This window comes from Mus pahari, chromosome 10 (genome assembly GCF_900095145.1).
Source record: "Mus pahari chromosome 10, PAHARI_EIJ_v1.1, whole genome shotgun sequence".
NCBI classification, from domain to species: Eukaryota; Metazoa; Chordata; class Mammalia; order Rodentia; family Muridae; genus Mus; species Mus pahari.
Genome location: NC_034599.1, coordinates 4176601 through 4204248, shown reverse-complemented (window position 1 = coordinate 4204248; position 27648 = coordinate 4176601). Strand labels below are relative to the sequence as shown.

At 43.0% G+C, this 27648-nt stretch overlaps 1 protein-coding gene across 8 annotated transcripts in view; it reads left to right on the top strand.

Annotated features, from left to right (window-relative positions):
* The window catches only part of Yap1 (Yes associated protein 1), a 75255-nt gene that overhangs the window by 8120 nt on the left and 39487 nt on the right, over positions 1–27648 (top strand). For all 8 annotated transcript variants that reach the window (XM_021206851.2, XM_021206849.2, XM_029542843.1 and 5 more), the window contains exon 3: positions 24266–24381. In XM_021206851.2, coding sequence (XP_021062510.1) covers positions 24266–24381 — 116 coding nt within the window. The remainder of the gene's footprint in view (positions 1–24265; positions 24382–27648) is intronic.

Sequence of the window (27648 nt, the reverse complement as noted above, 5' to 3'; positions counted from 1 at the left end):
AGTAATGGTCAGTTTGGAAAAAAAGCTAGGAACCAGCTACCATAGCGTACCCAGCAGAAACAGGGAAACAGATGGATGTCTGAGTTTGGGGCCAGACAGCAAGAAGGAACCCTGTCTCCAGAAAAAAATACACTCCAAAAAAAAAAAAAAAAAAAAAAAAGATAACATAGAAAGAGGATAAATTAAATGGATTATGGTTTTGAATGGCTTTTTTAAAAGTATGTACAAGTTACTAACTAGAGTATGTCATTCCATCATTTCAAAGGGTTATTTTCTCAGATTTTTTGGGAGTTACTCAACATTTAGCTTAGCTGTGTACCAACACAAACCATACCTGCTTAATGAGTAGTGTTTTAGTAGTTGACACTTTTTTTTTTTTAAGATTTATTTATTATATATTATATTCTGTAGCTGTCTTCAGACATACCAGAAGATCTTGTTATGGATGGTTGTGAGCCACCATGTGGTTGCTGGGATTTGAACTCAGGACCTTTGGAAGAGCAGTCCGTGCTCTTACCCACTGAGCCATCTCACCAGCCCCTAGTTGACACTTTTTAAAATTCCTTTCGCACGTGCATGTGTTGGGGGGTGTTTAAGACAGAACCTCATTATGTGGCTCTGGCTGTCCTAGAATTCACTCTGTAGACCAGGCTGGCTTCAAACTCAAGCCCACCCCTCTGCCTCTTCCAGTTACTGAGATTAAAGGTATGGACCACCCACACTAGCAGTAGTTAACACTTTAAAGCAATGTAAAACAAAACCTTTCTGAAACCCTGAAATCTGCTTTCTTTAGTAATGGAAAGGAATATTTTTAATTGCAGTTAGAGAAAGAATGTAAATTAGACCCTTAATGGTTCTGTTCTACCCTCGTGGTTTTCTGCCTTAAGGCTCTGGGGTAGAGGTTAGCTCTGGTCTTTCTTTGTGTTAGGCTCTAAGTTATATGTTTGTATGAGGTGAGATCTTGTGAGTGCCCCAGGGTAGCCTCCTTTACCCTCCCGAACATCCCATGATGACCTTGAACTCTTGTTAATCCTGTCACTGGTTACCAGTGTCACCTTGCCTAGTTGAGTGCATTTTTAGTGTTGTTTTGACAGAGTTCTCCAGGCTCCCGTGGTGACTGGGATATGGTGCTGCCTTTGAAGAGGACAGCGTGGGCAGCTGTCAAAGAGGTGGGGCAAGAGGAGATCCGGCTTTTTGTAAAGAAAAAAATAGTAGTCGTTTTCTGCTTTCGTGGCCCTGCCCTCATTTCTCCTTCATGAAACTGACAGGACAGGTGTGTGTCCGTGCATGTATACTCTTGTCCTGTGTATTGTGTATGGACAGGTGTGTGTCCGTGCATGTATACTCTTGTCCTGGTGTATTGTGTATGGACAGGTGTGTGTCCGTCATGTATACTCTTATCCTGGTGTATTGTGTATGGACAGGTGTGTGTCCGTGCATGTATACTCCTCCTGCCTCAACTTCCCAAGTGCTGGGATTACAAGCATATACTACCATGCCTAGCAAAAATAAGTATCTTTTTTGTTTGTTTTGTTGTTGTTTTTCGCGACATGGTTTCTCTGTGTAGCCCTGGCTGTCCTGGAACTTAACTCTGTAGACCAGGCTGGCCTCAAACTCAGAAATCTGCCTGCCTCTGCCTCCTGAGTTTGTTTTTTTTGTTGTTGTTGTTTTTCTTTTTTTGATTTCTTTCCTTTTAATGATTGATTTTTATGTGCATTGGTGTTTTGCCTACATGTGTTGTCTGTGTGAAGTTGCCAGATTCCCTGGAACTGTGAGCTACCCTGTGAGTATGGGTGCTGGGAATAGAACCATGGTCCTGTCTTCTCTGGAAGTGTTCAGTGCTCTTAACTGCTGAGCTGTTTCTCCAACCCTGATCTTTGATTTTCTTATCAATCCCAAAACTTCTCCAACTTTGGCTTTTAATGGTTTAGTTGATTTTTGTCCCTCTCAAAGATATTTATTGTGGTGGCACATACCTTTAATCCCAGCACTTGGGAGGCAGAGGCAGGTGAATTTCTGAGTTTGAGGCCAGCCTGGTCTACAGAGTTAAGTTCCAGGACAGCCAGGGCTACACAGAGAAACCATGTCTCGAAAAACAACAACAAAACAAACAAAAAAGATACTTATTTTTGCTAGGCATGGTAGTATATGCTTGTAATCCCAGCACTTGGGAAGTTGAGGCAGGAGGATTGTTGTTTGAGGCCAGCCTGAACTATATACCTAGGTCTACAAGCAATCCCTGACTACAAGTGAACCCTCCAGAAATACGAGATAGAGACACAGACAGACAGGTGGGGGGCGGGGAAGCAAGAGTGGGAGAGCACACCTCTTCTTGATTTTTTGGGTCCCATTTCTGAGTTTACTGTGATGCAACTTCACCTCTGTGCTGTCTCGTCACCCTCTTTACAGTTTCCTTTGCCTTCTTGGCTTTACGGTACCAAGACCCTGAGGCTGGCCGAGACTGGGGATTTGGTATTGTCGCCACTCCTGCTTCTAGCCTGTTTTTCTAAATGAAAGTCTGTCTGTTAGTCTTTCCTCTAGTGGCCTTGAGTAATGGGACTGGTGTGAACACTGGGTTGGATACAGTGTTCTGGAGCTGATCAGTGGCTTCATCCATGTTCTTGGTTGAATGAAAAAGAACTCAAAGAACACAGCCTCTGGCCCCACTGGGGAACACAAATGTACATCTCAACTTTTGCTTTGACTGGTAGAGATTTTATTATGTTTACTAAGTCACGTTTATTTAGTGCCCATGTGTTTAGATCACATGGCAACTTGTAGGACATGGTTTCCTTTCCTTTCCTTGTCTTGGCTGCAGGGGTGGAACTCAGGTTGTCGGGACTTGGCAGCGGGCCTTGGTTTCCGTTTGGTTTTGTTTTCAGAAAGGACCTGCCCCAGAACTGCCAGTGTAGACCAGGCTGTCTTCAAATTCAGAGATTTATCTGCCTGCCTCCCAAATGCTTGTATTAAAGACAGGTGTCCTGCTTATTAAGACAGGGTCCCACGTAGGTTGGCCTAGCCTAAGCTCACTCTGTAGTCCAGTCTAGCCTTGAACTCTGGGCAGTCTTTCTGTGTCAGCCTTCCAAGTGCTAGAAATATAACCCTGCCACTCTGTGCTTGTTTAACCTCTACACACACACACACACACACACACACACACACACACACACACACACACACACACGAGTACATGGACACTAGGTATCTGGGTATCAGGACCCTGTCTGGGTCATTCCTTGTGTTTGTATGAGTTCTTCCATGGAGCAGGTGAAGGTAGGAAGGGCGCTGCTGCAGGTTTAACTCGCTGTGCACCTGGCATTGTGCTTTCTATGGTGGACATGCTTCCTTCTTTGGGTCCACATATGTGTGCAGAGACCAGAGGAGTCATTCTTCTGGTGCTGTCCACCCTTTTGTTCTGAGTGGGCTGGGCCGGCCAGGGAGCCTGAGGGGCCCACCCATCTGTCTAAGCTTTCCCACCCTTGGGCACCTGTTCTCCTCTGTGGGGTCTGGGGATCAAACTCACGTCCTTGTGCTTGAAAATGCACTCTCTTATTAACCAAATTCTTATTCCCACCCCACCCCCGCCCCAAGTGCTTTTTAATGGCTAACTCAATGAAGTCATTTATGCTCAGTCTTATGGACCATTGTCACTTTCTCAGACTAGTGTCCTGCCCCGCCCCTGTATTAACCATGGTCATAGAGGAATTTTTGGAGAATGGCCTTAGAGGTTCAGGAATCTCAAGTTGAATTTGTCCATGTCAGTTGAATAGGTCTCATCTCCATTTTGTTCAGTGGGGGAATGCCATCCAGGGGATGAATGCCACCCAGAACCATGGCTGTTGTCAGAAAATGCTCTGGGAGAGATAACCAGCTGTGAGGATAAAGTATTGACTGGTGGGAGTGTGGGCCAGTGAAGCATCGCTGTCTGCACTTCTTTCAAAGGAGACATTCCAGGACATGCTTGGAAAGATGAGCAGCCATGACAGGCACACCTCCAAGTGCTCCTCTGGGGCCTTGTGGTTGGTTGGTTTTGGGTTTTTGAGGCAGGGTTTCTCTGTGTAATCCTGGCTGTCCTGGAACTTGCTCTGTAGACCAGACTGGCTTCAAACTCAGAAATCTGTCCACCGCTGCCTCAGATGATAAGACATGATCCACTACTTTCTTTGTTTATAAGATGAAAAGAAAATTCCCCACAAAAGAGGTGGGGAGCTGTTGAAATGCAGATGTTTCTGGGTTTTTTCTACACATGCTCAGACTGATATCAGTTGTGTTTCTAAAGTCCTACAGCTTGGATGGGGTCCAGGTGATGGAACTGGGTGTTGTATACCACTCATCCTGCTGGAGTAGGGCATGGGCTTTCCTGTTGGACTAGTTACGTAATCTCTTATGGGTGGAAAACAAAACCACTGTGCTTGAGGACAAGCTTGCTCTTGGATGCCTGTGTGTGCTGCACTTTTGAGTTAGTACTGACAAACTTCAGTTTAGAACATGTGGGCCAGCGAAGCCAGTTTACCTGGTAAAGGCACCTAATTGCCAAACATGGTAGAAGAAGAGTGCCAACTCTCACAAGTTGTTTTGTGTCTTCCAAGGGTGTGTGTCACAGAGAGACACAATACACAAGTTTAATACATTTTTTAAAAGACTATATACCTGGGCTTAGAGGTGGGGTGTGTGGTTCGGGGATAGAGGAATACCAAGTCCCAGTTAGAGCACTATGTATCTGCATATAGGCACCTAAGAGCATAACTATCAGTAGGGGAACCCCCTTTACTTCAGACCACACAGTGGTTTTTACCACAGCAAACCCACTCTCTGGCACTTCTTAGTTTGCTCATTTTGATGTGGTAGCAGTTTCTTCCTGCTCATCTCTTGGGTTTTCAAGACCAGGCTGATTTTTAGACTGGTCTGCACACTACATGGCGCCCAGGCCGATAGCAGTCGTCCCACTTCTGCCTCAAGCTGTGGAGATTGCAGGCTTTCTTTCTGAATCATTAAATGCTTTCCTTTGCACTCACATATGCTCCATTGTCTGCTTGTTTCATAAGCTTGTGGTCTTTATGTCACAGGCAATGTTAAGGGCTTGCTGGATGCCAGTCACTACACTTGGGGCCATGGAACCTCTACCATATGGCGACAACGTTTGGTGTTCCTCACTGTGGACTTACTTAGCTACAAGCTCTCTAAAGGCAAAAGATAATCTCCTAGATTTGCTCATTAGTTTGGAGTCTATTGATCAGTGGTCATCCTGGTTGATACCTATGGTACTGGTGTAATTATTGTCCCTATTCTCCAAAGTCGTGTGGTTTGATGCTAACACACCTTTCTGAAAGCACTGTGGAGCAGTTGTGTAGGTTTTCTCATCACTGAGACAGTACCTGTAGGGAAAGAGGACTGATTGAGTTTATAGTTGGACAGTGGGGAAGGCATGACTGCTTTCCTGGCAGTGGGAGCATGAGGTGACTGACTCAGCTGTCAGCTAACCAGTAAGCAGAGAGCCAGAGCCCTCCAACCTTAACTCTCTCCCAGATAAGGCCCCAAGCTCAAAGGTGCCACAACCTCCCTAAACTTTAGCTGCTAGCTGGGTAGCAGTGTTCAAGTATGTGAACTTGTGGGGACAGTTCACATCCAAACAACACAAGGGAACTGGAATAGTTACTTCCTGTAATTTTTTTCCAAAGACTGTTCTTGAACTCCCGATTATCTTCCTGCCTCTGTTTCCCAGGTTCTAGGATTACAGGCAAAGGTTACCACAGCTGGCTTCTAAAAATAATTTTGTCATTTCTTATCTTCCTCCTCCCATTCTTATTCTGTATCGCTGCCTAGCTGTGAACTAACTCCCTATAGAGCATGAGCATGACCTTGAACTTCTGATCTTCCTACCACCTCCTGAGTGCTGTGACCCAGAGCCAGGTGTGTTAAGCAAGTATTCTACTAACTGAACTATACCCCAACCCAATTGTTTCAGTTTTGAGGCAGAGCTTTATTGTATTGCCCAGGCTGTTTTGAAACCTAAGCTCCTCCTGTCTCAGTGTTCCTTGTTCCCAGGGGCAGTTTATTTCTTAAATGGCAGTTGAATAGATGGTGATCTTACCCTGTTAATCTTGGAAATTCCTTTTTATCTGTTAGGCCAGTTGTTCACTATAAACCAGCACAAATCCAGTCACAGAAACGAGGTTGTTTTTCTTTCATTTTAAAATTTTATCTGTATGAGTGTTTAGCCCGCATGCATATGTATGGATAGCATGTATCCTTGGTGTCCACATAAATCATAAGAGGGCTTCAGATCCCCTGAAGCTGGTGGTTGTACGCCACTGTGTGGGTACTGGGAACAGAACTCCAGTTCTCCGTAAGAGCAATAAATGCTCTTACCCTCTGAGCCATCTTTCAAGTCATTCCCCTCCCTTCCCACCCCCCTGTTTGTTTTGAGATGGTATGACTTTGCTCTGTAGACAAGCTTTGCAGCAGCCTCTTCCTACTCTGTAGTGTTGGTTGCAGGTGTGCACCACCACACCTGCTCTATGTGTTTGTTGTTAAAATAGTCTTGTTATATGGTTCCAGGCTGACCTTGAGTTGTCAGTCTTTCACTCTCCTGTCCTCTTAACCTCTGAAGGGCCATCTGGAATTAATTACCTGTGTCACCATGCTGTGGAGTCACCATGCCAGGGTTCTTATTTACTTCTATCATTGCTTTTATGAGACTTACAAATATCGGCATAGCTCTTTGCATCACTGCACGAATTCAGTGTATCTTTCCCTCCCAAGATTTTACCTGGGAACTCCTGAGTGTCTGGCAGTCAACCAAACACTAACTATCCTTAGCTGTATTTTCATTCTGAGACATGATTTAAGTTTCCCAAGCTGGCCTTGAGCTTAGTCTCAGTCTCCCACATGACTGGGATTATAGACTTGGATCACCAGGCCTGGCTGGCTAAATTCCGATATTTCTATAGTAGTATGGATCTGTTGTTTGACTAGACTACAGGCTTAACTGTTGCACTATGGAGAAACATGAGGTTGTTAAGTAATAGTGTTGCAAAGTGTCCATGTGCCTAGGCAGGATCTACAAGTATGTGCATAGGAATCAAGTGTCTGGACTCATTCAGAATGAAATTGCAGTGGGACATACAGCATATGTATCTTTATTTGTGCTTATTTACTAATGCTCTGTACCGAACCTATCGGGGCCCTCTTGTCTCTGCCTTGCTTCTCATCAGTGCTTGGGTTATAGTATAGGCGTGCACCACCACACACACCTTTTAATGTAAGCTCTGAGGAACCAGACTCATGCCCTGTTTCCTACAAGGCAAATGTCACTAACTTAGCTATCTTTGAGCTTAGATTTCCTTTTATGAATTTGATGAGTGAGAGGATCCTAGTTGTTCTTACTGGGGAGTGGTGTGGTGTGTGCCTTTAATTCCAGGACTCAGGAGGCAGAGGCAGGTGGATCTCTCTGAGTTTGAGGCCAGCTTCGTCTACAGAGTGAGTTCCAAAACAGTTAGGGTTACACAGAGAAACCTTCTTAAAACAAACAAAACCAACTAACCAAAGAAAGATTTCCCTGAAACTGTTACTTGCAATGCTCAACTCTCTGGGGTGGTGGGTGGGGTGGTTCGGCTTCCATCTTCAGTAGACACTGGCATCTGGTGCTCTGTCCTGCCTTGTCTTCTGTTTCTGGGCTGGAAGCACTCCATGGTTACAGAGTTAAGAACTTGCTGGTGGTGAAAATTCCACTGACTCATCCTGCACTGTACTGTTTTGATGTGTGGCCTTCAGGTTTGAGAACCCTTCAAACTCTGCTAAGGACTTCTTGAAGGCGTGAGGTTGCCACACACCTTTTTGAAAGTTGGTATCTCTGAGCCTTCCAGTATGTGAAAATCGTATGAACACCATCTTTCTTGCTTTCTGGTCTTAATGCCAAAAGTACATTAAAGATTTGGAGTCAACCAGCTTCAGGCTCCAGAGGCTTAGCCAGTTAGCACTGACTGAATCAAGTTAATCTCGATTGATTTATTAATCTATTATTATAAGTCCCGTCCTACCAAGTTTTGGAATGTTCATTTTTAAGTCCATTCCCCTGTAGTGTTATTTGTTGGCAGTAAAGGAGTTAAGCTTATTAGTTTAGCAGGTTCATCCAAATGTCTATGGGTAGAGAACTTGGACCCTGATGTGCCTGTGAGGTATTTATGAACAGTAGTGTTAGGAAGGATTTTTGCTTTTGTTGTCTCTTTCCCTGTGTGAATACACAATAAAGACAAATTGCAGTTGACGCTGAGACTATAGAATTCTAGCACACACATGTATTCCCCCCCCCCCTTTGGTTTTTCGAGACAGGGTTTCTCTGTGTAGTCCTGGCTGTCCTGGAACTCACTCTGTAGACCAGGCTGGCCTGGAACTCAGAAAGCCACCTGCCTCTGCCTCCTGAGTGCTGGGATCAAAGGCGTGCGCCACCACACCCGGCTCAAAATTATACTTTAAGGAATAGGGATATAACTAGGTTCCATTTTGTGTGTGTGTGTGTGTGTTTGTGTATTACACCATATATATAAATAATAGCAATAATTGTTTATATATATACATATATACATATATATAAACAATTATTCCTAATATTATTATTGGTTTTTTGAAACAGGGTTTCTCTGTGTAGTGCTGGATGTTCTAGAACTTACTCTATAAACCAGGGTGGCCTCAAACTCAGACACCCACCTGCCTCTGTCTCCTGAGTGTCAAGACTAGAGGCCTGCGTCACCATACCCACACCTTCTGCACACCTCCCCATCTACCCTCTGGTCAGGTGGTGCCTCCTGAACAGTAAATCCATTACCATAACACGAACAGGGACGTGGGCTGTCTGATCAGCATACAACGGTCTATATTCTAGTTTCCTAACTATCTACAGTTTTAACTTTCTGCTGATATAAACAAAAATCTCAAGCAGCCAAAAGATATAGTTAGAAGAAAATGAAAGGCCATTTAACTAAAGCTTTGTTTCTTAAGCTGTAAGTAGTGTTTAAAGCATTGGGTCATAGTTAATGAGGTGCACATTTAGGCTATGCCAGCTTAGATTTGCTCTAGAACATAGAACTACCCTAAAAACAAATCTGCCAGAGATGGTAGTACATGCTGAATGTCACCCAGCACTTGGTGACAGAGGCAAGCAGATCTTTTATGAGTTTAAGGCCTGGTCTACAAAGCGAGTTTCAGGCTAGCCAAGGCTATACAAGAGAGACCCTGCTTGGGGGATGGATATGGAGATATATTAATCAATTAATTAATTGAATAAGTAGCCAAATATTCTTACTCATAGTTGATTATTAAGTAGTTTCCCTAAGGGGAAAACAAGCATTTTATGTGGTTTTTTTTTTTTTTAGAAACTGGTGTGGTATATATGAATGATGGCTGTTTGTTCATTTTAATTCTTTTTTTTTTTTTTTTTTTTGGTTTTTCGAGACAGGGTTTCTCTGTATAGCCCTGGCTGTCCTGGAACTCACTTTGTAGACCAGGCTGACCTCGAACTCAGAAATCCGCCTGCCTCTGCCTCCCAAGTGCGCCACCACTGAGAAAGCCTATAAATGAACTTTATTGTGTTTTTCCTAAAAAGTGCAATGCCAATTCCCGCCCAACCGCTATTTAGACAGTGGTGAGCTGAATAACAGAAACCACTACTGCCATAGTCAGGGTTTCCATTGCTGTGAAGAGAGACCATGGCCAAGGCAACTTTTATAAAGGACAGTGTTTAATTGGGGCTAGCTTACAGGTTCAGAGGTTCTGTCCATTATCAATTCGGGAACTTGGCAGCATCCAGGCAGACCTGGGATTGGAGGAGCCAAAAGTTCTCTATTTTGATCCAAAGGCAGACAGGAGAAGACTGGCAACCACGTGGTTAGGAGGGTGGTCTCAGTCCACCCCCACAGTGGCACACTTTCTCCAACAAGGCCACACCTGTTCCAACAAGAGCACATCTTCCTGAGCCGAGCATATTCAAACCACCACGATACCAGCTATGATGACATGCACAGTTGAAAGCTATTCCATGTGAGAGTAATATCTAATTCTTTAAAGGAAAAAAAAAACAACATAGTCAAGAAAAATGTTAAAGAGTAAGCAACCCAAAACAAGCGTCATCATTTATGTCTCCAGCACATAGTGTGGCATCTAGCTTGTGATGGACTGATCCCGAGCCCCCAGAGCACTAGCTTCCTCTGTAAAGTTAACAGAGCAAGGTAGATACTGTTGAGCTTTACGAACTCTAAATGCTATGAAAGTCAGTGCAAAACTTCCCATCAGTTCCCAGATAGCTCGCTGTCTGTCTGTCTGTCTGTCTGTCTGTCTGTCTGTCTGTCTGTCATATCTCTGTCCATCCCCATTAAGTTCTCACGTTATAAAAAAAAAGTTTCTCCTCTGTGTCTTCTCTGGGCTGAGGCAGTCATAGCCCTGAAGAACTTAGTAGCCTTCTGAGAGAAGAGCTGTTGGTTTTGTCAGCTAGCCACAATCACGTGTGTTCTTTGTTGTCATAGGAGTTTGGGGCCTTTTGGTTGTCAGATACAACTTAGAATTATTTGAACCCATTACAAGATTGTGAATCCCATGTTTCAAGTATATGGGGAAAATGCTGGTATTATTTAATACACTTACAGTTAATAAGATACTTAAGTCGTTGGGTGCTCACTCTTTGTATCTGCAGCTCTGTATGTGCTGTGTCTACTATGCCTGATTTGGCAGATCAGCCTTAGATATTTGCCTGTGTGCATATTAGTGTTCTTGCAGGGGTTACTACACAGTACTGTTATATAAAGAGATGTCTTACCTGTGAGTCTGTTTGATGGGAAGCATGGGCAGCTTCTGCCATCTAGACTGATGCTTTTCAGCAGTTAAAGGCTTTATATATTGTTTTGGGTTTGTCTTAGAAGAGCTTCTTACAGAGTAGGGCAGAACTTTGCTGTATCTCCCATGGGTCTCATTTTATCTTGTTAAGTGGTCATAAGTACTTGCTAAATTAATTAAGCCAAGACACCTACCATGTCCTTAAAAATAACTGCTGGTTCAAAGGCTCCCTAGTAATTCAGATGTGTGCATTCACTTGTCAAGGAGTGATGGAATGAATGGAAAATTCTCCAAATTCAGCAAGTCCTTGTTATCTACTTTTTCCTGTCATCAAATGGGGGCAAGCTCTAGAGGTAGGCAAAGGCTCATTTGACATAGTTTTAGAAGCCTCAGCAGATGGCCCTTCACTGCCATCTCCTTCCCCTGTCCTAGGCTTCAACTACTCCTGCTAAACAATTCTGTGTCATTTTATACAGATATATGATTGTGCATGAGAGTACCACGAAATCAGTAAGGAGCCATATAAATGTCCTCTATTAGTTTTTTAAAGGAGAAGTTTTACTTTGTCTGAAAAGCAGTGATATTTTGAACAACATTTTTGGCTTCACATATAAAAATTTTACAAGCCTTTCTCAGTTTGTATATAGAATTAGCTCAAGTTTCATCATGGTCTTAATGTGGAATGTCTTTTCTGTTATTGTGTTAGTAAAGGAATCAATTTTAAGTAGAGAAAAAGTTCTAAGGAAAGAAACTTGCATTGTGATACTTGTCTGTGGAAATACTTTAAACAGTTTCCTAGGGCCTTCCTTGACTTTATTCTGGTGCCTCTTCAAGTACGGATTATACTTGTACTTTCAGGAATACAGCCTAGCGTCCTGGATGACAGCTTGTGCATTGCAGCATTATTTATCTATTTTTGTAAAGGGTTGCTAATCGCCTGGTGCCTCCCTGTCTGAGTTGTGTGCTTGTCTGTCTACGTGAAATCACTTGATAGGCTCTCTCAGCTCCAACAATGTTGCCTGTATTTTTAGTTCACCACCCTGGCTTAAAGTGAAATAATTTAATAGAAACATTTAGAGATCAGCAGCTTACTTTGAATAAGGCTGATATTAAGCGGACCCCTTTTAGAATAGGTCTGTGTTTAAAAACCTGTGTCAGTATAGTTATGAAATATAATTCATTTATCCTACCTTTGGCTAGGACATATATACAGCCTCTCTAACTGTTTCTAAGCATGGGCTTTTGTTTAAAAGAAAGATTAGTGTGTCCGTTTTTTTTTTCTTTTTATCTTTCTCTCTCTCTCTCTCTTTTTTTTTTTTTTTTTTTTTTGTTGTTGTTGTTGTTGTTGTTGTTGTTGGCAGGATTTTACTCTGTATCCCAGGCTGGTTTCAAACTCACAGTGATTCTCCTGCCTCAGTATCCTGAAAGCTGTGACTCCAGGCATGAAACAGTCTATCCCTGTATTTAGATTTGAAGTCCTACAGGCTGTTTGACATTGAGGAGGCTTCCTAAAGCCCCTTGAGCTGTTCTGCACAGGAATTGGGAACTGGAGCTCACATCTGAAATCTGAGCCGTTGACCTCTAGTCCTGAGCGGTACCACTGAGCCAACCCCCGCTGTTTCCTAAGAATAGCCTTTCTCCAGCAGTGGGTCAGCACCTCAGATACACTTGCTCTTGCTGTGTTCTGAATGGATATGAGGGGGTGAGAGGAGGTAGAGAGGCTCAGATGGGTTCTCTGACACATTGAAAATGCGCTAATGTCTGTGACCTACCCTTCCCTCTCTCCAACGTGAGTTCTGAAAGTGGAAAGAGGCTTCTGTTGGTAGGTGAAACTGTTTGAGAAGAAAAGAAATCCATAATAAATGTGTCATTTCAGTCTCTCATAATAAGAAACAATGAACTGATAGGGATATTGAGCCTAAAAGGAGCAGTGCTTGAGGCACATAACTTTAGGATGTCTACAAGGAATTTTTAATATATAATACTTTCATTCTTTGAGAATTTCATTCAATGGATTTTGACTATATCCATCCTCATCACCTCCCAGACTAAGACGTTTGTAAGTTCTTGGGGACAGGGTCTTGCTATGTAGTCTAAGCTAGCCTGGAAGTTACTGTGCATGTAGGACAGACTAGTCTTGAACTCATGGCACACCCTGTAATTCCAGCACTTGAGAGTTGAAGGCTGAAGGTGTGCACCATCTGACCTGGCACGTCACACATTGACCATGAGTATTTGTTTGTATAGCATTTCTTCAGCTCTAATATGTATGGCTTTGATATTTTACCTTTGAAGTTTAGGGTTTTCTTAGTTTTAAATTGCTAGGTAACTTTGCTGGGCATGAAGGGCCTGTTTCAAAGTCAGGAAAACACAAAACAGAATAGAGAAGCATACCTGATCATATCTCTAGTCAGGTGAGAGGACTTTTATCTCTCTGCTCTCTGGTGAACAGAACCACAGAAAGCTGGCCAATGTTTGCAGGGTTTTTTTTTTTTTAAAGATTTATTTAATTATTATATGTAAGTACACTGTAGCTATCTTCAGACACTCCAGAAGAGGGTGTCAGATCTTGTTACAGATGGTTATGAGCCGCCATGTGGTTGCTGGGATTTGAACTCCGGACCTTTGGAAGAGCAATCGGGTGCTCTTACCCACTGAGCCATCTCACCAGCCCGTTTGCAGGGTTTCGAGACAACAATCTGGAACCCAGGTACCTGCCTGGAGTCATAGTATATACTAATGTGTAATTTGTACTTTATTAACATAAGCTCTTGGTTTTTGCTGATTTTCTTGTTTAGCCTCATCGTAGTGATTCAGGGATGGAACAGGACACTCTGCCAGGCCTGGTCATGGTTGCATCCAGATCCCAGCACGTGATACTATAAAGAAATCACAAAGTAACTTCCTATATAAGGTTTGATAAGTTAATTGGTCTTTTAGTGTCTCTAAGTGATTAAATTTCACTTGCTGTGATCACTATAGACTCTACAGGAAGTGACCTGACATCTTGTATACACAAAGGAGTTGGGCACTGACCCTGATGTCCATGGAGAGAGCATGGTTAAAGGATTAAGGAGTTCATGAGTCATCCCTTGACCGTGTATTTTTGCTTCCCAAAAAGGACTTCCAAGCAAGCAGGTTGTGCCGCTGTTACCTTTAGAATTTTGGTGAGAGCATTTTTTTCTCTTTCCTGTTCATTACATTTTATATATACCGTTTTTTAATTTTTCTATGCTCTTATGATACCAGTGAATTGTCTTTAAAATGCCCATGCGTCTGTCTGTTGGTTCTTTATGGAACTTAATAATTACTGAAGAGCTCTCACTCCAGACTTCACTCTTGCCAGGCTTGGTGCTTCCTGCCTGTAGTCTTGGCATGCCGGGTGCTGAGGCACTGCCATGAGAGTGAGGTCAGCTTGGGCTACGTAGTGAGTTTCTTTTTTCCTTTTCTTTTCTTTTTTATTTTATTTTTTTTAAAAGATTTATTTATTATATGTAAGTACACTGTAGCTGTCTTCAGACACTCCAGAAGAGGGAGTCAGATCTTGTTATGGATGGTTATGAGCCACCATGTGGTTGCTGGGATTTGAACTCCGGACCTTCGGAAGAGCAGTCGGGTGCTCTTACCCACTGAGCCATCTCACCAGCCCCTTCTTTTCTTTTTTAAAGATTTATTTATTTTATTTATAGAAGTACACTATAGCTATCTTCAGGCATACCATAGACGGCATCAGATCCTATTACAGAAGGTTGAGCTACCTCATATGGGTGCTGGGATTTGAACTCAGGACATCTGGAAGAACACTAACCACTGAACCATCTTTCCAGCCCAGAAAGTAGTTCCCCCTCCCCCCATAGGGAGGTTCGTTTTCTTTAAAAGATGTATTTATTTTATGTATATGAGTACACTGTAGCTGTACAGTGTGGTTGTTGGGAATTGAACTTCTAGGACCTCTGCCCACTCTGTTTGGTCCTGTTTGCTCCAGTCCAAAGATTTATTTATTATTATACATAGTACACTGTAGCTGTCTTCAAACGCACCAGAAGAAAGAGTCAGATCTCATTATGGATGGCTGTGAGCCACTATGTGGTTGCTGGGATTTGAACTCAGGACTTCTGGAAGAGCAGTCAGTGCTCTGAACCACTGAGCCATCTCTCCAGCCCTCATAGGGAATTTCAAGACAGCCGGTGCACAGAGTGAACATTTCTCAAACTCCCCATCATCTTATATATGTATTTATAAATATTTACTATTTAGTATAAACCATTTGTCTCATTAACTTCATGGTTATCCTTAATTGTTTAGAGCAGTGATTTACTCTGACGTAAAATTTTGTATGGCTTCTTGTTAGTTTGCTTGCTTGCTTGCTTATTTGCTTGGTGTTTGTTTGAGACAGGGTTTTTCAGTACAGCCCTGGCATTCCTGGAATCACTGTAGACCAAGTTCTGCCCTCCAACTCAGAGATCCACCTGCTGTGGCCTCGGCCTCCTGAGTGCTGGCGTTAAAGGCTGTGCCATGGAATTTTAAGTTCTACATGGTGAGCGGTATGCTGGCCTTATGAAAGTGTGGGCTCTGGGTTGACTTAGGGGAGACAAGCAGAGTATTGATTGGAAAGCTAAGGCGAGGGCATCTGTGAAGGCTGTTTCTGCAGGAGACAAAAGTCTGTGTAGGCAGATATGTCTCAAGTCAAAATCAAGGACAAGACACCCAATAAAGGCAGATAAAGGATCCAATGAGTTTTTAAAATTTGGGGTTAACCATGTAACATTAGAATCACTGTTGAGATGTGATGCAGGTTTTGTTTTTACTGTAATTTAGTTTTTGAAACAAGGACTAACTTATCCCAGGCTGGCTTCTAGGGTGTGTTACATCTTGCCAGGAGTCTTGTGAGCTCCTGACCCTCCTACCTCCCAAGTGTATGTGCCCCTACACCACAGTAGACTGGAGGGTTTTTTGCTTGATTGGTTCTGTTTTCAACTTTTTTGGGGTGTTCACATGAATGTGCTAGGAGGTCAGAAGACAGCTTTGGGAATTGGGTTATCCCTTCCATTGTGGCTTTTTTGACCAGCTCTTTCCCCTCTTGCTTTCCCTTCTTTCTTTCTTGTCTTCTTTTAATAGCCTCCCAATTAAACCAGGCTAGCCTTTAACTTGATAGAATACTTAGCCTCCCAAATGTTGATTTTTGTAACATATCTCTCCTGAGAATATTTTTTTAAATAGTGTCTTATGTTCTCTGAACACACTATTGTCTAAGGTATTTATTTTCTACCTATTGTATATTCTTATTGTGCAAGTAACTGATGTTTACTCTGGGGGAGGGGACTGGAAAACACTGCGAGGTGAAAAGAATAAATAATTCCTTATCTCATGGCTCATGGATATCACTTGGCTGTGTATTTTCAGGCTGTTTGAGTTATAGACTTTGGATATTATCCAACAGTTCTTCAGTAAAAGGTCACTGTTCCTCTCCCACTAGCAGCTCATGAGTAGAGTCCATCCAAATGTGACCTTGTTTTTAGTCTCACCCTGAAGTGTAGGTATTGTTTCCCACTATGTGCGTGTTATGTTGTGGTCTGTAACTTAGTTTTGATACTTGCTTATGTTTGTTTGTGCATGTGCCCACATGTACACTGAGGCAGAGAGATGCTTCACTTTCAACCTGGCTTAAATCTGAGAACATGCCCTGAAAGTTAAAAAGCTGGTCTAGATAAAGCTTGTGTGCTTATGTGCCCTGATGTTGAGAACAACTTTAGGAGTCAGTTCTCTCTTACCAAGTGGGTCCATTAACTCAAACTTGAGTTGTTAAACTTGGCAGCAGTGCCGTTGCCCTAAGAACTGTCTCACTAGCCAGTATTCCTTTTACCTGGCTGCCTACCAATGTTTGTGTATACCATATTTTGCTGTTGGTTTGCTAGTGGACATTTGGGTTGTCTCCCCATGAGCTACTGTGAATAACGCTGCTTTAACACGAGTGCACGAAAGCCTAAGTCTTTCCGGTGGATCTAGAAATAGATTGCTGGATCATGTGCTGATTTTGTGTTCAGTTTTATCTTGAGGAGCTTTGGAACCTTCTACTTAGCAGTGTTTTTCATTTCAGCAATGCACAAAGCTAGCTCTTGCTTCAGATCTTGGAAGACAGGTAGTTTCTTCATGGCAGGCATCACAAAGGGTGTTAGAACTCTTGCAGGTAGGTCTCTTTCCTTTTCTTGTGTTGGGAATGAAGCCCAGGGAGTCACGTTATAAGCTGTTGCTCCCCTACTGAGCTAAACCACCAGCCTGTTTTGAGCTCTTATCTTCTTCCTCTGTGTGATACATGAGAGTTCAGAAAGATGCAGACTCTTCAGGAAGTTCCCAATAGCATCTTCACCTGTCTCCCACACTCCTACTCGAAGTGCTTTTCCTTCCTTCCTTTAAAAACCAAAACAAAACAAAAAAACCTTTATATTAGGACAGGCTGGTTTATATGGAATAATGGTGTCTTTCGGTGTGATCCACATGGTCTAGAGTTATTGCTCTTGCAGCCTCTCCCTTTTAACATGTCACCACACAAAGCTGATGGACAGGAGATTAGGAACCTCATTTTTGTCTCCTGCTCACGAGTGTCATCTTTTTTTTTTTTTTTTTGAGACAGGGTTTCTCTGTGTAGCCCTGGTTGTCCTGGAACTCACTTTGAAGACCAGGTTGGCCTCGAACTCAGTCAGAAATCCGCTTGCCTCTGCCTCCCGAGTGCTGGGATTAAAGGTGTGCGCTACCATGCCCAGCTTTGAGTGTCATATGTTAAGCAACTACCATGAGTCTCATTTTTGTCATCCATGGAGTGAGGGAAGATTAGCCTGCAAGATTCAGAACACTCAACAAGCAGTTCATTGTGATCCATGTACCTAAGGCCAGATGTATCCAGATGTATGGTGTGTTCAGGAGTAAAGGAAAGAGGCCCTGGTGTAATTGTTAGGTTCTTCCTCCATAATTTAAGAAAGCAGATTGGGGGGGGGGGGGCTGGTGAGATGGCTCAGTGGGTAAGAGCACCCGACTGCTCTTCCAAAGGTCCGGAGTTCAAATCCCAGTAACCACATGGTGGCTCACAACCATCTGTAACAAGATCTGACGCCCTCTTCTGGAGTGTCTGAAGACAGCTACAGTGTACTTACATATAATAAATAAATAAAACTTAAAAAAAGAAAGAAAGCAGATGGGATTTACAAGTCTACACTAAGCATTGAGAAAGCTCTGAGAAATCTTAAACTGGAAAGGCTCCCTCGTGCATCTGTGAGGGATGTCCCACTGTTCACTGTCAAAGATCATGTGGTATCTTCAGTAAAGATCCTTCTCCTGACTGACAGAGAGGCAACTAGCGCCCTGGTGAGTCTTTGTGGGAGCTGTTTGTTCAGCGCTTGGTTTCTTAGTAAGAATAAAACTTAATCTGTAAGGCAGATCTTAAAGAAACAGAAGTTCATGTTGGTCTCAGCCCTCCTTCAAACAACAAGCTATACCCACTCTGTTGAGTGCAGAAGTCACGGTCCAGTAGACAGGCAGCCATCCACTGGGAATTGGAATTACTGCACTGACCTGGTTGAGAGGCTGATCACTGGGTCTTGCTCACATGTGTTGATTGTAGGCAGCTGAAGCATGGGAACAGGGACAAAAAATGAGGAGTTACATATATGTACATTCTGTTTTGTTTTCCCTACCTAACTAGTGACTTCAGGTTATTTATTTTTCTACTTTTGTAATTTGTGTATGACTCTGTGTGACTGCATGATGCATGTGCTGATGGTGTTAGAGGCCAGCAGAGGCCATCCAGATCCTTGGAGCTGGAGTTACAGATGATTGGGTGTAAGAATTCAATTCTGGTCCTCCTCTGCAAGGACAACAAGAAATTGATGTAGGATTTAAAAAGAAAATTAACGGCTTGCTTATAGAGATTGTAAATCTGTTAAGTCCTAGCAATCAGTTACCTCATAGATCATCTTTGTCTCCTGCAAAGAAGTGTTAATATGTTTCAGAATGTAGTGCAATTTCATAGTCACTGACTTGAAGGCTCAGAGAAGAAAGGTGTAATGTCAGTTATGGTAGGATTGTGTTTCAGTTGTGTTGTAAACTGAGTAGGGTCCTAGTATTTTACCTGAACAAATAGCCTGATTCTAGGCAACTACAAAGTGACTTTTCCCTTTCTATTTTAATAAGTGTGTAAACTTACATCAGACAAAAGGAAGACATTAATCAGTATTTAAAATTTAGTGTTGAAAGTTCACTAATATTCTACATAACATCTTGGCTTGGATGAGATTCTATCATTCACTTTCTTTAAAAGAAACAATGTGATTCCAGGCTTGTTACTCAGTCTGAGCCCAAACAGCACTGTTGACATCAGACACTTTTAATGGAGAAGCAGGGAACATATATATAATTCAGTCACTTGCCATTCAAGCATTAAAACCCAAGTCTGTGATCCCAACACTGAGGAGGCAGAGGCAGGAGGGTTTCTGTGGCTTCAACCTAGGCCATCTAGCCAAATGAGAAAGCTCTAGGTCCATTGAGAGTCTACCTCAAAAACTAAAATGTAAGGTGCCTGAGGAAGATGCTGGCACTCTCTGGCCCCCACAAAACACATGTATATGCTGTGCTCCTGCTTGCTGTCTTCTGGTCTTGTCACAGCTACTAAATGAGGGACCAGGAAAGGAAGCTGCCGGGCGTTCCGGGATGAGGCAGCGTCTCTCCCAGCCAAGTTGTCCAGGACTTCTCTCCTAAAGTTATTAAATTAACAAAGCAATAGCTAAGAATTAACAGCAGAGTAAAGTAGGGTTCACACACATGACACAGTTAAGACCAAGACTGCTTAGTGTCTCTTTGTATAGAAGTCATGTCTCTTCGTTGGGTATGCAGTTAATCTTTGTTTTCTGAGATAGGGTCTTATATTGTAGTCTAGGCTGACCTAGAATTCACTATGTAGGCTAGGCTGGCCTCGAGCTTGTGACAGTCTGCCTTAACCTAAGTGTTTTAATCACATGTGGCAACCACCATGCCAGGTCTGCATGGTATCTCTTCATTCAGAAATGTGGCATCATAGGAGCAATCAGTTAACCTGGTCAAATTTCAGGGTTTCTCCCCAGGTTGCTTTATTGATACTGATAAGAATCTTTAATAAAAAGAGTGACATTTTATAGTGTTATCCAATGGGTTATTGAAAGAAAATACTATATGTGGTGACTTCAAGTTAGGCTAGTTAAGGGCACTTGCTGTTCTTGCAGAGGAACTAGGCTTGGTTCCCAGCATCCACACAGTGGCTCAGAAACATCTTTAATCTAGTTCCAGGGGCCTGATTCCCTTTCAGCCCCCAACTCCACCCCCATGCAGTACACACCCATGCAGGCAAACACTCACACATAAAATGTGTTGAGCCTCAGTGGGTAAAGGAGCTTGCCGTCAAGCTTGGCAGTCTGTGGTTCCCGGAACTCACATGGTGAGAGAAGAAAACTGACTACTGAAAGGCGTCTCACACACATAATTTTAAAATTGTAAAGGAAGTACTTTTTTCGAGACAGGCTTTCTCTGTGTAACAGTCCTAGCTGTCCTGGAACTCACTTTGTAAACCAAGCTAGCCTTGAACTCACAGAGATCTGCCCCTGTCCCTGGAGTGCTAGGATTAAAGTCATTCACTTCCACACCCTGAAAGAAATACTATTTTAATATTATTTTGTTAGGCTCAGTGGGAGCTGGTTTATCAGCCAAAGTTCAAAGACTTTCCTTGAAGTATGTTTGGGAGCCAGCATACCCAAAGGCCCTTATTTGCAGTAGATGTGAGCTAGTTCACTGAGCTGGTCTGCTGTGGGTGGCCACCAAGAGCTGACTAAGAGTTTGGATGGACTGCCTTTGTCTTCCTTCCTGGTCCGGAGTCTAGGGCCTTAGGGTGAATTCCTGTCACAGCAAAGGAGGGTGAGGGAGGTCTGGGTCTGAACTGAACATCCTTGCTTCTGACCTTCAGTCTCCCCTCCCTGACTGACAGACATAAAATCAAAAGTTAATGCTGCCTTTCATCTCTAAAACAAAGCTACTTTTTTCTGGCATGCTGTAGTTTCTTTTAAATACCATTTACTCAGGACTATCAGTTTATTTAACTCCAATACATCTGTGAAGCAGAGAGGTCCAAATCGGACTGTTTTGTTGTTGTTAAAACAGCATGTCTGTAAGTAGATCTAAGAGAATATTTAAAATTGTTAGAGGTCAACCTTTTTTCTTTTTCTTTTTTTTTTTTTTTTTTTAAAGATTTATTTATTTATTATATGTAAGTACACTGTAGCTGTCTTCAGACACTCCAGAAGAGGGCGTCAGATCTTGTTACGGATGGTTATGAGCCACCATGTGCTTGCTGGGATTTGAACTCTGGACCTTCAGAAGAGCAGTCGGGTGCTCTTACCCACTGAGCCATCTCACCAGCCCTCAACCTTTTTTCTTTTTGCTTCCTTCCTTTGGTTTTTAAAACAGGGTCTCACTTTGGAGCGCAGGCTGGCCTAGAACACTAGGTAGTTCAGGCTGATTTTCAGTTCATCACAGTCATCCAGCCTCAGCCTCCTGAGTGCTGGAGCTTCACAAGATGCCACATCTAACTCTGTGTGTTGTGTGTGTGTGCATGTGTGTGCTTGGGTGGGTCCTGGAGTCTCAAGGAGTGCTGGGTGGCAGACCTGCTCTAACAACCAAGCCATGCTCACCAACCCTGGTCATTCTGCAAGTTATTGGGAGCCTCCACTTGGGTTGTTACAAATGATAGAATTCCTGAGATTTTAGACTTCTTGGGGCTGGGAAGTTAGGGAAGGTCTTTGGAGACTTTATTTGGGGACTCATGAATCTTGAATTCTGGCTTTTGTTCTCAGCCCATGCTATGCTGACTTCTGTCACTTTCTGTATCAAAGGGGGGGGGGGACAAATTGTGAGCTTGGGAGAAGCGGTATCTATTGATACAACATTATGAAAAACGCGTTGATTTGGAGGGAAACCATCTGACCGAAGATAAGAGTTTCTGACCACACATTTTTGAGCACTTTACTGACAGCCCAGGACTTTGAACTCCAGTCTTAGATTTTGATTTCTGACAATACTGAAAAACTTACCATAGAAGAAAAGTGTATAAATTGTCTCATCCTTATCAAAGAATTATGCCATATGTCTCTCTGAGTCTTTGAGAGTTCTAAAGAGTACGTAGTGGATTTATAAAAGGATTGGCTATGGTCTCAGAACCGGAGCTGTAGGAGGATTAGGTTGGACTGTGTATCCTTTTCTAGAATCAGTAAAGCGCATGGGTTTCCCCGGGTAAGAGTGTCACTAGCACCTGACTGTAACTAACACTCCACTGTTTGACAGTGCGTGGGTCTGATAAGGTACAGGGAGCCTCCCTAGCACTATCACTAGTCTTCTGAGTCCCAAGGTGACCGATGACACTCAACACACAAGCAGTCTTAACAGCCAATTTCAAAAACAGCCTTGCTCCTTTTCTAAAGTCAGGGTCTCCCTCCCTATATATCCTTCACCGGATCCCTCGCCAGCCTGGAACTCGTCCTCCTAGGTCCTGAGATTAATGGTGTGCATAACACATCAACCCTAAGTCAACTTTATAGTCAAGTCAGTCACCTGATTTCTCATTAGACAATTCACTAGTCTTATATTTAAGTGCAAATTTTCACACTTTTCTATTAAAAACTTGTGTGTACGTGCCACGTTCATGTGTGTGTATGTGCACGTGTGCGCGTGTGCCTGCTCATTTTACCTGCTTCTCTGCCCATTTTAGTCTAACATTTCACCCACAGCTGGCCCCATTGTGAGATTCAGTATAATGTGTAATCTATAAACTTGATGAATACAAACATTTAAAACACTTATTACATGTTTAATTTAGCCTGGAAGTCACTTTCAAGACTTGCTATAGAAGAGGAAGGGGTTGCACTGTGTTTGGGGTAGCCCGCTCTGACAGCCTGCATCTCTGTGAACTAAGCTATGGTAGGGGCTTTTCAACAATTAAAACTACTTATATTTCCCAATGAAGATAAAATGATATATACAGAGCTCTGGCATCCTATGTGTACATCTGTGTAGATCAGGTTGGCCTCAGACTCAAGAGATCTACTTGCCTCTGCCTCCCAAGTACTGAGATTAAATACTCCCACTATGCCCAGCCTTTGAGGGTCCACGTTTACATGTGTGGGGTTGAACTTGGGATGTCAGGCCTGTGTATGTTTAGCCCCCTGAGCCGGCTTACTGGCTCCGAAATTAAGATTTTGAAAAGCGCTAAGAGTTATTGGGCACAGCTTTTGATTGGTACCTGCTTATTCTTTGCCTTGATTTGCAAACTGACCATGTTATGTTGTAAGCAAGAACTCTTTGTCCAGGCTGGAGAGATGCTCTTCCAGGGATGCTCTTCCAGAGGTCCTGAGTTCAAGTCCCAGCAACCCCATGGTGGCTCACAACCATCTGTAAGGAGACCTGATGCCCACTTCTGGTGTGTCTGAAGATAACTACAGTGTACTTATATATAATAAATAAACAAATCTTTTTTTAAAAAAAGAAGGAGGAGGAGGACGACAACAACTCTCTGTTCAGAGGTTTCCCACAGTTACTATTTTGGGATTCTTTCTGAGGAGACAGTATATCTGTATTTGCTTGTTTTGTTTCCTAGCTCATTCTTCATTCTAAGCTTGGTGTTGGTTGAATTAATTGACTAGAAACTTTCTTTTAGGTTTGTTTATTATGTATATAGTATTCTGCCTACATGTAGGTCTGCATGCCAGAAGAGGCCACCAGATGTCATTATAGATGGTGCTGAGCTGTCATGTGGTTGCTGGGGATTGAACTCAGGTCCTTTGGTAGAACAGCCAGTGCTCTTTAACCTCTGAGCCATCTCTCTCTAGCCTCTAGAAACATTTTTACTGACTCTTTGTGTCCCTCAAATATGGAGGTCAGATCTTCATGCTAGTGTGGCATCTCCCCTGTCCCTATCTATAGCTAGGGTTTTAACATAAGACTTCTTTTTTTTTTTTTTTTTTTTTGAGACAGGGTTTCTCTGTGTAGCCCTGGCTGTCCTGGAACTCACTTTGTAGACCAGGCTGGCCTCGAACTCAGAAATCCGCCTGCCTCTGCCTCCTGCGTGCTGGGATTAAAGGCGTGCGCCACCACGCCCAGCATCATAGAGACTTCTAAAAGGACACACGCTTATTCAGTGGGATAGTGGGAAGGTTACAGGAGTACCTCAGTGGTAAAGCACTTATATATCATACCAAAAAAATAGAAATTACTTTTTGTTTTTTTAAAGGGGGAAAAGGTATAGAGGTAATTCGGTGACTTGTCCAGGGTGGGGAGGCAGAGTGAGCTCCGATTCTGATGAGAATTCAGCCATTTTCTATATGAGGCTTCTTCTTAGGGGTGATGGTTTGACTTTTACTCTGCTTTGTCTCAGTCACAACGATCAGACAACAACATGGCAGGACCCCCGGAAGGCCATGCTCTCGCAACTGAACGTTCCTGCGCCTGCCAGCCCAGCGGTGCCCCAGACGCTGATGAATTCTGCCTCAGGTGAGCACCACCCTGTTGGGAGAGCCACATGAATGCTGTTTAGATCCTTGTTTTCCTTTCTACCCAGAGCCAGTTGGAGTTAAAGTAGCATGCATTGAGGAGACTGATAACTGGACAGGAGTTTTCTAAAGCTCAGGCTTCCCATAGTCGTGTGATTGTAAGTTGTTTGGTGTTTTTACTTTTGGTTTTTGACATGTTTGTTGTGTGTGTACTTACACAATAGCATATGAGAACAGCTTTAGGGAGTCTGTTCTCAGCTACCACCATGTGAGACTCAAGGATCACACTCAGGTCGGTAGATATGGCAGCAAGTGCCTTTACCCCTGAACACCCCCTCCCCCAAAGCATTCCTGAGATGGTCTAATGTAGTGATGGCTGACCCAGAACCCCTACTCCTCCTGCCTCTACCACCAGGGTCTATGATGGCCTTGCCTCATGCTTTTTGTAATATGAAAAAAGAAGCACATAGTTTTATTTTAATGCTTTAAGGATGAGAAGAGCACAGCTGTATGGCACGATTGCCTTACGGGTGCTAGAGTCCAAGCTTTGGTATTCAAAACTCCCTTTTTATTTGTTTGGTTTTGAGATGGGGTCTGCCAAAAACTAAATTCAAACTCTTTTTAAAGCAGGTGTTTGTATTACCTTGACAGAACCTATAAGGATACTGTGTGCCATAAACCACTGAGCACCCACCCCTCCTACTTCTAGATCTAGCATGCATTGCTCAACTGTCTTCACTGCTGGGTGCAGTGAGGGGACCCTTTAATCCTAGCACTCAGGAGGCAGAGCTCTGTGAGTTTGAGACCAGCCTCGTCTACAGAGTGATTTCCAGAACAGCCAAAGCTCCATAGTGAGCCACTGACTCAACAAAACAGAAGCAAACACTAAATCTCTACCCTTGTCAAAAAATGAGCTTACAGAATGAATTATTTGGCAGTTGTGTGACTACAGTTTTTCCTTGTCTACATAATGAGCAGTAATCCTGCTCGATAGAGGAGAGATGGATGCTACAGGAAGTTATACGATCCATTTAAAGCCCTTAGGTATTTACATTTCTTTTCTGTATATGAGATTTTTTTATTTGATTTTTAAATAATGTTTTTAGTTGAAATGTATAGGTTTTGCCTGTATGTATGTATGACATACCATGTACATAGGTGGTCATGGAGGGCACATCTAGAAACAGCAGTTAGAGATGGTTATAAGCCACCACATGGGTGCTAGGAACCCATCCTGGGTCCTCTGCAAGAGCAGTAGGGACTTTTAACCTCTGAGCCATCTCTCCAGCCCCATAGAAAGAAAGCTTTTGGCTTAGGTGACAAGGTAGTAAGCAAAAGCAGCATCTTTGCCTCCCTAATCAGGTGCAGTGAGCCTTTCTCTTTGTTGAATGGGTCCAAGGCCACAGCTGCCTCCTCAGCACCATGGTACACACGGGAAGAAGTGCTCCTTCTTTTGGACTGGGTCTGATGACCCTCTCCCCCTTTGCAGTATTGCTAGATGTCTGGTGGTAGCAAACACCAGTGACAAATCCTAACTGTGGAGCTTCTGACTATCAGTAGGCAGGAATCTGGTGGCAGACTTGACTGGAGGGTTTGCAAATGTGAGACCTCCTCCTGCCCTAACTTCACTCCTGCTTTGATTGAAAACAAGCTTTAAGAGGTGATGACTGAAAATGAAAGTAAGGGCAGAATGTGGGGTTGAGCAATGCTAATTATAAAGGTGACTTGCTGAAGAATAAGGTCCCACAGCTGGAATATACTTTGGCACTCAGAATCTATTTGATTTAAATCCTAGAGTTTAAAAGGTGAAAATGGTGTGGGTATTTTTCACTGGTAGCTTTACTTTGGTAACTTTTTTCTTTAATTACCAGATTTCAAATGAAAGTCAGTAGCAGACACTTCCTTACTATGGAAGATGAGGGCAGCCTGTGTCCACTGGGGTTGGGTGACTCCTTTTAGAACACTGTTTTATCATAGTAGTTCATCCATTTGTTTATCCTTCCCCTTCCCTTTTTTGGTCTCATTCTTTTGAAAGAGTTTCTCCATGGAGCCCTGACTGTCCAAGAACTTTGTAGACTGGGCTGGTGTCAAACTCACAAAGTTCCACCTGCCTCTGCCTCCCTAGTGCTGGGATTAAAATTAAAAGTGTTTGTGACCATGCCTGTCAATAAAAATTGTATTTTGATTGTTTGTTATTATATATGGGGGAGGGGCTTCTTAAGGTTTGTGATTGGATTCTCTTCTGCCGCAGGTCTAAGGTCGAGTATCAAGCTTGGGAAGCTTTCCCAGCTGAGCCACATGTTCTCCCTCCAGCGTCCCACTGATGGTCTAAAATATTAACATGCGAGGTCAGAGGTATAACAGCAGCTGGCTTTTATGTGGTAGAAGTCTGTATTTAGAATTTGCTAGTAGCTCTTAGACCCCACTCCTAGTCTCTAAACCATGTGATAAGTGGCAGAGGGGACAAAAGAGGACAGGTTGACACTGGAGACCAGAAGCTATGGTTTGCTCATAGAGGTTTGTTTCTAGTAATTACACTGTCCTTTAAGGAGGACTTTGTGGTTAGACAGTACAGTGAGCTAGGCAGAAATGGGTCAACAGCTGTGCTGAAGCAAAGGCCTTAAAAAATAGAATCACCGACTACTTCAGAAGGAAACTGTGTAATGACACATGCCAGGAAGCCAACACTGCAAGACCAGAGGCAGGAGGATGGCTGCAAGTTCTAGGCTAGTCTACGCAGTGAGACCTAGTGTTCCCTCACACACACACACACACACACACACACACACACACACACACACACACACGTTTTCAAGACTTCCATCCCAGGGATACCAAGTCAGAAATGTCTAGGTTGCCTATAGAATATAGGCATGTTTTAAATGGCATGCTTTAAATTCCTGTGTGCTTTAAATGGTCTCTAACCATGTAAATAGTTGGTTCTGCTGGATTACTTGTGAAGTAACAAAATATCTATACATTTTAATATACAGTTTTAATTTATTTAATTTTTTTTTTATACATTGATGGTTTAATCAATGCACCTAAAACTTGGGGATCGTGGGAGCCTATTATATATGGAAGTCTCCAGAATAAAACAAATTCTAGCCAGAGACCATGCTACTTCGTCTATTGAATGCTGAGGACACTGGTGGTGTGTATGCTGTGGCTTTTACTCTAGGGGTTTTTGGTTTTCTCCCAATAGAGAATTGAGTTCCTGGTAAAGGCTCTTCCACTGAACACTGTCCCCATGTTCATCCCCCCCCCC